General features: G+C 37.9%; 1 protein-coding gene across 3 annotated transcripts in view; it reads left to right on the top strand.

The window, feature by feature from the left end:
* CAPRIN1 (cell cycle associated protein 1) overlaps window positions 1-11850 on the top strand; it is a 43225-nt gene extending 31375 nt beyond the window's left edge. For 2 of the 3 annotated variants that reach the window (XM_062196322.1, XM_062196321.1), the window contains 8 exons: window positions 348-409; window positions 1570-1680; window positions 1933-2082; window positions 3703-3853; window positions 7222-7416; window positions 7888-7988; window positions 8379-8442; window positions 10007-11850. In XM_062196322.1, the coding sequence (XP_062052306.1) occupies window positions 348-409; window positions 1570-1680; window positions 1933-2082; window positions 3703-3853; window positions 7222-7416; window positions 7888-7988; window positions 8379-8442; window positions 10007-10071 (899 nt within the window). In that variant the 3' untranslated portion in view covers window positions 10072-11850. Of the gene's footprint in view, window positions 1-347; window positions 410-1569; window positions 1681-1932; window positions 2083-3702; window positions 3854-7221; window positions 7417-7887; window positions 7989-8378; window positions 9762-10006 lie in introns of those variants that run through there. The other variant, XM_062196323.1, reaches the window with a different exon arrangement.
* The last annotated feature ends 434 nt before the right edge of the window (window positions 11851-12284 follow it).

The following is a 12284-nucleotide window of genomic DNA, read 5'->3' as shown; positions in this document are numbered from 1 at the left end:
GATTATTATTGATATAAAGTATTGAATATAAAATTAATTCTTTGTCTTGTGCATAACAATGACATGGATTCTTGTCTGTTGTGCTCTACTGCCTTGTTAGCACTTCCACACTAATATATCTTTACTCTTCGAAAACACAAAATGAAAGCAATTGTAAGAGTAAATTAATAATCACTATCAGGAAACCAAAATGCCAACTTGAAAGCTAATTTATTTTTATAATCACTAAAACCTTTTTGTTAAAATTATCTGGTGATAGAAATTTGCCTTTTGTAACAAGTAATTGATATTTATATATTTCTTAAGAAATTTGGTTTTGTATAATAATCTTTTGGTTGATTTTGCAGTTCATTCTGAATCTAGACTTGCTCAACCTAATCAGGTTCCTGTACAACCAGAAGCTACACAGGTAAAAGTGATTAAAAATATTTTTTTCTGGTTTCTATTTATTTATTTGAAAGTCAAGAGCTACAGAGAGAAAGAGAGGAGAGACAGAGAGAGGTCTTCGATCCGCTGGTTCACTCCCCAACTGGAGCTCAGCTGGAGCTGAACTGATCTGAAGCAGGGAGCCAAGAGCTTCTTCCCGGTCTCCCACGTGGATGTAGGGGCCCAAGCACTTAGGCCATCTCCCGCTGCTTTCCCAAGCATATTAGCAGGGAGCTATATCAGAAGTGGAGCATCCAGGACTTGAGCTGGTGCCACAGGCAGAGGCTCAACCTGTGCCTCAGCGCTGGTCCCTCAGGTTTGTTTTTAATCAGTGCTTAGGTCTCTTTCTCCACTAATGAAAGTTAGATATGAATTTGGCCAGTATTCAAGAATTGTGTTTCAAGTTCATTGGCTTGGATAGTTATCAGCCTATATTTTCTTTTTGATTTAAAACTTTTTTCTTGTTAATTCTTATGTTTATAGTAGTTTATTATAATTAAGGAAGCTTTTAAATACTGCAAACTCAGAAATGCAGAAAACATTTCAGAAAAAAATTTTTTTAAGAATTACTTGTTTTGGAAGACAGAGGAGTTACAGAGAGAGGTAGAAACAGAGAGAGAGAGGACTTCCATTCCTCTGGTTCACTCCCTAAATGAGCGCAATGACCAGAGCTGAGCTGATCCGAAGCCAGGAGCCAGGAGCTTCTTCCAGGTCTCCCAGGGGCCCAAGGACTTGGGCCATCTTTTGCTGCTTTCCCAGGCCATAGCACAGAGCTGGATCGGAAGAGGAGCAGCCGAGAACTGAACCGGTGCCCATATGGGATGCTAGCACTGCAGGCTGGGGCTTTAACCCGCTGCGACACAGTGCCAGCCCCAGAAAATAAAATTTAGTGTAATTTGCCATCTTATAATCATAAGGGGATATTATAACTGTACTAGGGTTAATTTAACTTTAGGTTTAAAAAATACATATTTTTGGTAATTGTTAGTCTTTATAGTCTGCAAGTTCAAAGAGCAATTTGAATTATTCAAAGAGAAGGTAGCATTAACTTCTCCCTTCCTTAACTGTTTCCCAGCTCAATCTGTGTTGATTTAACAGTCAATTTTGCAAGAAGAAAGCAGCTTTGACTTTTCTTCTGTCTAGGTTCCTTTGGTTTCATCCACAAGCGAGGGGTACACAGCATCTCAACCCTTGTACCAGCCTTCTCATGCTACAGAACAACGAACACAAAAGGAACCAATTGATCAGATTCAGGCAAGTTCTGTTACTGGGCCATATAAATAAACATATATACCAGGCTCCTACTCATGAATGGGGCAGAGATATATTACATTTAATATATATGTGTAGTATATATATAGTGTATATGTAGTATATATATAATATATATATATATATAGTGACTATTCTTTTTTGACCTATTTTGGTTTCATGAAATAGTTGAGTTTATTAATAGTAAGGAAATTTTCTTTACCACTAAAGTGAATGTGTTCACTTTGTGTTTAGGCAACAATTTCTTTAAATACAGACCAGACGACGACATCATCCTCCCTTCCTGCTGCTTCTCAGCCTCAAGTGTTCCAGGCTGGGACAAGCAAACCTTTACATAGCAGTGGAATCAATGTAAATGCAGCTCCATTCCAATCCATGCAAACGGTAAGCAAATTAATTCAGTTGACATTAAGTGCTTAGGATGTACTGTATCTCATGCAAGATTTTCAAAAGGTTTCCATTGTACTGTGCTTGCATCCGCATCTGTTGTAATTGTAGATTGCATTTAATTGAATATAAACTGAATATTCCTAAATTTGAGTCTTAGGAGTTAATGTAGCTGTATCTTATTTTGTAGTTTCGCCCTTTGCTTTGATTAACAAATTTTAAGTGTACAGACTAGATTATTTTTTTTTTCTGTTTTTTTTTTTTTAACTTTTATTTAATGAATATAAATTTCCAGTGTACAGCTTATGGATTACAATGGCTTCCCCCTCCCATAACTTCCCTCCCACCCACAACCCTCCCCTCTCCCACTCCCTCTCCCCTTCCATTCACATCAAGATTCATTTTCAATTCTCTTTATATACAGAAGATCAATTTAGTATAAAGATTTCAACAGTTTGCACCCACATAGAAACACAAAGTGAAACATACTGTTTGAGTACTAGTTATAGCATTAAATCAGAATGTACAGTACATTAAGGACAGAGATCCCACATGAGGAGCAAGTGCACAGTGGCTCTTGTTGTTGACCCAACAAATTGACACTCTAGTTTATGGCGCCAGTAACCACCCTAGGCTGTCGTCATGAGTTGCCAAGGCTATGGAAGACTAGATTATTGAAACATCCATATACTAGTAATCATTATCTAGATATAATAGTTTTTGATAGCCCTGTATGCTTGATCTTTTATTTTGCTGAAGTATTTCAAAGGACTTCATCTGGTTATTCAGCAAGCATCTTTAAATTGGAGAATTTCTATAAAATAGTGATAGTGAAAATACTGTCATCTGTGAAGAACTCAGTGTTCAGAGGAATGTTCAAGATCAAATACTTAAAATACTAAGTTGTGATTAAAATATGAGAAAAATTGAAAATGAATTAAGCATTAAACTAAAAATTGAACTTCACAGAATAAATTTCTTCAAGTGGTATCACATCAGGGGTTCGCATCTTTTTTTTTTAACAGGCAGAGTTAGAGAGAGGGACAGAAAGGTCTTCCTTCCGTTGGTTCACTCCCCTAATGGCCGCTAAGGCCGACGCGCTGTGCCGATCTGAAGCCAGGAGCCAGGTGCTTCTTCCTGGTCTCCCATGCCGGTGCAGGGCCCAAGCATTTAGGCCATCCTCCACTGCCTTCCCGGGCCAGAGCAGAGAGCTGGACTGGAAGAGGAGCAACCGGGACAGAACTGGCGCCCCAACCGGGACTAGAACCTGGAGTACCGGCGCCGTAGGCGGAGGATTAGCCTAGTGAGCCGCAGCGCCGGCCAGGGTTTGCATCTTTTAAAAAGATTTCTCAAACATAGAAGAATCCCAGGGCTCCTGGTTGTTTTTAGTTTTTTTTTTTTTTAAATCTCCACTTCATTTCATAGCACATTGTTGTACTGCCTTTATAAATTGTATGCTATGAATATCTTTCCTCATATTAAAGTGCATGATGTTTGTGTGCTTGAAACTTATGTGATGTTCTTTATTAATGTTTGAGGCAAAATCAGTGTTGAGATCTGCCATGTTGAAACAGGGAATAAAAGAATGAATTAATCATTGACTTCATTCACTTAAAGGTGTTCAATATGAATGCTCCTGTTCCTCCTGTTAATGAACCAGAAACTTTAAAACAGCAAAATCAGTACCAAGCCAGTTACAACCAGAGCTTTTCCAGTCAGCCTCACCAAGTGGAACAAACAGAGCTTCAGCAAGAGCAGCTTCAAACAGGTAAGAAAGTGAGCATCACTTTGTTGGCTCCTTGCTTTCCACAGTTACTGACAGATTAGAGTTGACAGTGGCAGTGCCTAAGGATTTTTGTTTTAGCATTACACCATAAGAATTTTTCATTGCTGATTGTGAATTAAATTGACTCCTTACTTCATGTGAATTTTTGTGATGTTCAGAAGCCTTAAACCCTTTTTCCTTTGGTCACTGAGCTTTCATAATATCTTGACTTTGTTACATAATCTTTCTGAAATTAAACTTGTGATTTGAATCATGATAAACTTAACCTTACATTGCTAATTGATGAAACTTCCTAGCTAGTATCATATGAAGCAGTCAGTTACATAAAGTTAAGAAACAGTAGGAGTTAGTCTGGTTATTGTTGTGCTGATTAGTAAAACTTCATCAAGTTTAAACTTAGTAAAACTTGGGTGAAAATCTCATGGTGGCTACAATTGGTGGACTGGTTTGAATCAAAATTCTTTTTGGCAAGTAAGATCATAATTGGACCAGTTACCATATTTGTTACAGTAATAATGTAGGCAGAGATACTGTAATTTCTTAAATTTATATGACATGAAATGTCTTTAGGTCTCTGATTATTTCATTCCAAGGAATTTAATTGGAAACTCACAACAAACTAACATTCTGCTGAAATCAGAGGAACTGTTAACACATTTGTTTAATGTGACTCATCTTAAAAATCGAAAATTTTAAATTACTCATTTTTTGGTAGAGCTGGATCAACATTATAGACTTTTTAGTAGTAAATTCTTAACCTGTTCCTGTAGTGGTCTTTACCACTAATGAATGTGGAGGTTGAATGAGTCATAATCTGATAGAAATTTATTAGTTGTATTGTGTTCAGCCCCTAAAGGATGAAACTGGGTTTTGTGGTCGTAGGCTTCTTCATGTAGTCATAAATTGGTTGTGGAACTGAAGTATTTGGAGCCTTGTGATGCTCTTGATGTCTTTGACTTTTGCCATTCTTTTAAAAGATGGTATGGTGAAATAAAAAGCAGTTACCATGTGTCATTTGTTTTGGGTGAATTTTGCCATTTGTGCCAGTTAATTTGAAACTCTTGCTTTTGTATTCCACTTGACTTTTCTAATTGAAGGGCTTGAACCAGTTGCCATCTCAAAATATAAAGTATAAAAGCTGATAGTAGCCGGCGCCGTGGCTTAACAGGCTAATCCTCCGCCTTGCGACGCCAGCACACCAGGTTCTAGTCCCGGTTGGGGTGCCGGATTCTATCCCGGTTGCCCCTCTTCCAGGCCAGCTCTCTGCTATGGCCCGGGAAGGCAGTGGAGGATGGCCCAAGTCCTTGGGCCCTGCCCCCGCATGGGAGATCAGGAGAAGCACCTGGCTCCTGGCTTTGGATCAGTGAGATGTGCCGGCCGCAGCGGCCATTGGAGGGTGAACCAACGGCAAAAAGGAAGACCTTTCTCTCTGTCTCTCTCTCTCACTATCCACTCTGCCTGTCAAAAAAATAATAAATAAATTAATTAATTAAAAAAAAGCTGACAGTAATATTTTACAGATATTACCAATAAGAAAGTAGAATCAGCCCATACTCCTTGCCTTTTTATAACACTAATTTAGACAGCCATCATTTCCCATCTGGAATACTGTGCTGGTTTCATTATTTTATTTTTTTGACACGCAGAGTTAGACAGTGAGAGAGAGAGAGAGAGACAGAGAGAAAGGTCTTCCTTCCGTTGGTTCACTCCCCTAATGGCCACTACAGCCAGCGCTGCACTGATCCAAAGCCAGGAGCCAGGTGCTTCTTCCTGGTCTCCCATGCCGGTGTAGGGGCCCAAGCACTTGGGCCATCCTCCACTGCCTTCCTGGGCCAGAGCAGAGAACTGGATTGGAAAAGGAGCAACCAGGACAGAACTGGCACCCCAACTGGGACTAGAACCCAGAGTACCGGTGCCGCAGGCCGAGGATTAGCCTAGCGAGCCGCAGCGCCGGCCCTGTACTGGTTTCAAAACTTGTCTTCTTTTCTAGCCTACCCTGTTCTCCACGAAGTAGGCCATGGTCATTTTTTCAAAAAGATTTATTTAAAAAGCAGAATTAAGAGAGAGAGATATCTTCCATCTGCTAGTTCATTCCCCAAATGGCTGCAACAGCCAGAGTTGGGCCAGGCTGGAGCCAGGAGCCAGGAGCTTCTTCGAGGCCTCCCATGCCCAAACGCTTGGGCCATCTTCTACTGCTTTCCCAGGCCATAGTCAGATAGTTGGATCAGAAGAAGAGCAGTAGCATCCCATATGGGATGTCAGCGCCATAGGTAGAGGCTTAGTCTACTAAACCACAGCACCTGTTCCCCCCCCAGAAACTTTAAAAAAATTAAACAGTGAGATGCATTTCTGTTAATAATTCACAGGGAAAAAAAGCAACAAAACAAAACTGTGTTGTAAAGTGCCTTTGAGAGGTAAGAAAGGTAGTAGAACAAAGGGAAGGCCTACCCCCAGCAACTGTCGTCAGTAGTTAACTGGCCAGCCCAAAACCTCCACTTGGGGCAGACACAGAAGAAATGGATATGACTCTTGAACCTGGGGAAAGCAGCAGCAGGTGACCCAAATGTTTACGTCCTTGCCTCTCATATGGGAGATCTGGGTGAAGCTCCTGTCTCCTAGCTCTGGCCTGGCCTAGCACTGATGGTTGCAGCAGTAGATGGAAAATGTCTCTGCCTTTCTTTCTTTCAAATAAGTAAACAAATATTTTTAAGTGTAAATATTTAGTTTTATAAAAAAGGGAATTTGAAATAGTATCAGGCAGAAAGGACTTTTAAGTTGAAGGCCTCTGCTGATTCAGCAGTGTAATTTACAGCATATTCTACTATATAGCTGCTTAGCTACTCTGAGAGGATGGTTTTGTGTGTTTCACTAAGTACCAAGGGAAATTTAAAATAATAAAACTTTTACCACTAAGGAGCTTTATAATGAAAATAATTAAATGGTACAAAATGGCAGTTGTACTAAGTGTTTAAGAAAGCCTCTGAATTATTGTAGATCCCTTGTGCTGAAAGTTAGATATCTTTGAGAAGATGTCAATAGTACAGTCTTTTAAATCCATTTGGAAGGATGAAATTGTGTATGCTGCTTTCTAAAAGTTTGAGATTATTGTTGGAAGAATTTTACTCTCCTTAGCTTAATCTTTGTATAGGAGAAAGGGGGGGATTTCATTAACGTATTTTTTTTTCTATTGTTAGTGTGCAAATTTATTTAAATTTTGTACTAGACTTTGTGGAGACTGCATAAAGGCAAAACCAGAAAGCAGTTGGGAGAAAAATGGTAATCAGCTATGTGTGTGTGTTTATATGTATGTATACGTGTGTGAATTACAGTATATATTTTCTGTTTTGTAGTGGTTGGCACTTACCATGGTTCCCAGGACCAGCCTCATCAGGTGACTGGTAACCACCAGCAGCCTCCTCAGCAGAACAGTGGATTTCCACGCAGCAATCAGCCCTACTACAACAGCCGTGGTGTGTCTCGTGGAGGCTCCCGAGGTGCTAGAGGCTTGATGAACGGATACCGGGGCCCTGCCAATGGATTCAGAGGTAAAACAAAACAAAACAGCAAGTTCTGTTAATCTTTGAAAATTTCAAGTTGTTCTATGATTTGTAAAATACATAGATAATGTCATAGTTTTGAGAAAAGACGTATCTATATTAGCCTCTAAGGTACATTTTTAAGTGTGTTTTGATATATTTGAATAATGAAGTGGGGGATTTTTGCTTTTGTCAAATCAGTATCTCTTAGTGTCTTAAGGGATAATTGTTATCTATATATTACCAGATCTCACAGGGATGGGTTTTTTATGTTTGTGCTTGTGCATAGGTGAGTGAAAATTCTTAGGCAGTCAATACCTAGTAGAAATGTATAAATAAATTGCATTAGGATAGGAAATTAGAAATTTGAAAAAATAACCTGGTACAGAACTTTTCATTTCTTCCCTTCATTGTTAATAAGTCAGTAAACATTCATTATGAAGATAAGAGAATTATTTATTTTCTTGTCTTAAATTTTAGGAGGATATGATGGTTACCGTCCTTCATTCTCTAACACTCCAAACAGTGGTTATACACAGTCTCAGTTCAGTGCTCCCCGGGACTACTCTGGCTATCAGCGGGTAGGTGAAGTGGCTTTGAAATATAAACCTGACCTAAACACAGCAATGGAAGGGCCTGCTGCAGTTGCTCAGTAACTAATCTGGGGTTAATTTTGTGGGGTCCATGATGTTTCATTACAGAAAGTGATGACTTTTGCATTTCTTAGTATTCGACAAAGGTTGATGCCTACTCATTTAGTGAAGTCTGTTAGAAATACTGATTTTCAAGGACAGTAAAATATACTCATTGAAGATTCTTGAGAACAATAGAAAAACATCAGTTTTAGAATAACTTTTTTAGCTGTGGTATGCTGAAATGTCTCAAAGAATAGTGTAAGAATAGAAGTAGAGAGGGGTTAGCATTTTTAAAAATTGCCATTTCTTGCCAATACTAACTAGCTTGTCTTTTAGGATGGATATCAGCAGAATTTCAAGCGAGGCTCTGGGCAGAGTGGACCACGGGGAGCCCCACGAGGTAATATTTTGTGGTGGTGATCCTAGCTCTTAAGTGGAGCATCTGTTCTGGCCTTGGAAGAGCTGTTCATAGTCTGCATGTGGATTATATGTTAGGAACCCATTTATCTTTTCCAGACTTGTTGCTAGGGATTAAATGAAATGCGCTGTTTCTAAAACTTAATATTGAACCCAAAATTTAATTTTTGAATGACTTTCCCTGTTAAAATATAAACTGTCTTGAAAACTAGAACATTTTCTCTTCCTCAGAAAAAGTGTTTTTTCCAACTGGAAATTATTTTTCAGGTCCTAAAACCTGGTAAATGTTTTTAGGAAGTACTTATTGAAACATTTTTGTAAGACATTTTTGGAATGAGATTGAACATTTATATAAATTTATTATTCCTCTTTCATTTTTGAAACATGAATCTTATATTTTAGGACCAGAAACCCTTTAATGGCCAGGTAATAAACTATAGTTAAATTTAGAGAACCATTTAGAAGTAATAGAACTAACTGAAATTTCATTGACTTTTGGACCACTATTAGCGATACAAATACCAAGTTATTTCTGGTTTTTAAATAAAATCTCTAAAATCTTACTAACTTAATGATTTGTAAGTTCAACTAACTTACTGAGTTGTACTTAAAGATTATAGACTCAAAAAACGTTTTGTCTTTTACTGTTGGAAAACTGCTTTCTATTTGGGCAGGAAGTTAACCTGTTTTAACAATTGGAGCTAGCATTTCATATAATCTGAAATTCTAAATGGTTCTCTGAGGGAGGCTAAATATTGAATAGATTTCCTCCCCATAACATGTTTAAAAGTGTATATTAAGGAGGAATTACAAAGTACATTGATTGGAATGTTAGTAGAACTGGCCAGCAAAAAGGTGCATTTTTTTTTTTTAAAGTAATGGATCACTTGGGAGTTACTGACTTGACTAGAAGTATCAAAGGATTTTTGCATGTGAATGTGGGTTGTGTTCTTCTTTCCCACCTTGTAGCATTCTATGAAAGTTGAGTTAACTGAGAGCTTACAATCTGTTTTAACAGCATGTAAAAAGTTATTTTATCTGTTATAAGTCATTATACAATTTTGAATGTTATGTAGTTTATTTTTAACAGTTTAGGTAATAAGGTCTGTTTTCATTCTGGTGCTTTTATTAATTTTGATAGTATGATGTTATTTACTACTGAAATGTAAGCTAGAGTGTACACTAGAATGTAAGCTCCATGAGAGCAGGTACCTTGTCTGTCTTCACTGCTGTATCTATTCCCAACGCCTGATGATGGTGCCTGGCACATAGTGGGCACTCAATAAATACTTGTTGAATGAATGAATGAATGAGTACTGGTGGAATACTCCATTAGCTCTACTCTTCTTTTAGCTAGGGAACATGAGCAAGTTTGCGCATGACCACTTCCAGGACAGGTGAAACTTGAACACTGAAGAATTGACTTCTTTAACCTAATAATGTGGTGACAAGCTGCCCACATGCTTCTTGACTTCAGATGAAAATCTGCTTGAAGGCAAAACAAATAATATTTGAAAGAAAAATCAAATGCCATTTTTGTCTTCTAGGTCGTGGAGGGCCCCCAAGACCCAACAGAGGGATGCCGCAAATGAACACTCAGCAAGTGAATTAATCTGATTCACAGGATTATGTTTAATCGCCAAAAACACACTGGCCAGTGTACCATAATATGTTACCAGAAGAGTTATTATCTATTTGTTCTCCCTTTCAGGAAACATTGTAAAGGGACTGTTTTCATCCCATAAAGACAGGACTGCAATTGTCAGCTTTATATTACCTGGATATGGAAGGAAACTATTTTTACTCTGCATGTTCTGTCCTGAGCGTCATCTTGAGCCTTGCACATGATACTCAGATTCCTCACCCTTGCTTAGGAGTAAAACATAATATACTTTACGGGGTGATAGTATCTCCATAGTTATTTGAAGTGGCTTGCAAAAAACAAGTTTGACTTTTTGGACATTGGATAAAATCTACAAATCAGCCCTAGAATTAATTCAGTGGTAATTGACAAAGCTAAAATATTGTCCTTGAAAGGAAGAGGGAAGGAGCGGAGTGTGGTTTGGCAGAACAGCTGCATTTCACAGCTTTCATGTTAAATTGGAGCACTGAATGTTTAGCTACCTAGCAAATTATGCATGGGCCCTTAATCACACATGTAAGGCTGGCTTCCAGCTTCGACACAGTACTCACTATTCATCTGGCCAAGCGAGTGGTTAAAAACACATATAAATTGCTTTTTAATAGCTGATATTGTATAAGATAAGGTCAATACAGATTAGGCTTTGATTGGCACTCTTAAAGATATGCAACAAATATGGGATATAGTCTGGATGGCCGCTTCTGTACTTAATGTGAAGTATTTAGATTTCCTTTTTGAACACTTAACAATTTCTTTGAGACAATGACTTTTATAAGGATTGGTACTCTTATCATTCCTTATGACATGTACATTGTCACTAATCCATGAATATTGCTGTATTGTCACCTAAATTGGTACAGGTACTGATGAAAATCTCTAATGGATAATCATAACACTCTTGGTCACATGTTTTTCCTGCAGCTTGATCGTTTTTAAAAGAAAAAGATACCAAATGCCTGCTGCTATCACCCTTTTAAAATTGCTATCTTTTGAAAAGCACCAGTATGTGTTTTAGATTGATTTCCCTGTTTAAGGGAGATGACAGTCAGTAGCTTCAGTTCTGATGGTATAAGCAAAACAAATAAAACATGTTTATAAAAGTTGTATCCTGAAACGCTGGTGTTCAACAGCTAGCAGCTTTTATGATTCACCCCATGCATTGTTAGTGTCACAAATTTTTATGGTTATCTCCAGCAGCTATTTCTATAGTATTTGCACTTACCTTTTATCTAATTTAACCCTAACTGAATTCTCCTTTTCTCATGGAAGCATTTATATTCAAAGTGGATGTATCTTCCCTTAGATGTATAGGGAGAGCTCAAATATAATGGAGGAGATGGACAGTTTAGTAGTGCTATAGCCACACGTACTGTGTTGACATTTGTGCTAACAGTTGGAGCACTAGTTCAGTGTGCCTATGAACTTATTGCTGCTTGTTGTCCCATTCCACTTTGACGTCATGGAGAATCAATCCCACCTATTAAGCAAAGGCTATGAAATTAATTTTCTGTGCAGAAGTTAAATTTGTTTTCAGCCTTTAGCTAAGGGATTTTTCCAGTAGGTGCTCAGCTACTTAAAAACAAAGCTATTCTCAAACATTCATCATTAGACAACTGGAGTTTTTGCTGGTTTTGTAACCTACTAAAATAGATAGGCTGTTGAACATTCCACATTCAAAAATTTTGTAGGGTGGTGGGAAATGGGGGATCTTCAATGTTTATTTTAAAATAAAAGAAGTTCTTGACTTTCCTCATGTGTGGTTGTGGTACATCATATGGGAAGGGTTATATGTTTACTTTGGCAAATGAGTATTTCTTTTGCTAGCACCTCCCCTTGCGTGCTTTAGACATCTGCCTGGGATGTACCACAACCATATGTAAGCTGTATCTTAGAGGGATGGATAAAATATTTGTGGCTTAGTGAATAATCCCTAGATGATGTGTGCTTGTGATCCTATATAAAACTAAGTTTTTATCTGTGTAGAAAATAATTTCATGACATTTAAGATCAAAATTGTAGTAAGTTCTTTATATAGTGATCTACAAGAATCAGACCAGAGATGAGATGGGAGAGAAATGCCTTCTAGGTTTCAGATTCTATGCATTAGTGCAGATGTTGTGAATTTGTAAAGATGTTTGTAGTTTGATTATTCTGTGTATGTTTTTTAAAAGAATCATTTGTTC

The sequence above is a fragment of the Lepus europaeus genome, chromosome 7 (genome assembly GCF_033115175.1).
Source record: "Lepus europaeus isolate LE1 chromosome 7, mLepTim1.pri, whole genome shotgun sequence".
Lineage (NCBI taxonomy): Eukaryota > Metazoa > Chordata > Mammalia > Lagomorpha > Leporidae > Lepus > Lepus europaeus.
Note: the sequence above shows the minus strand (reverse complement) of the source record. Positions and strands in the feature narration are given on the sequence as shown.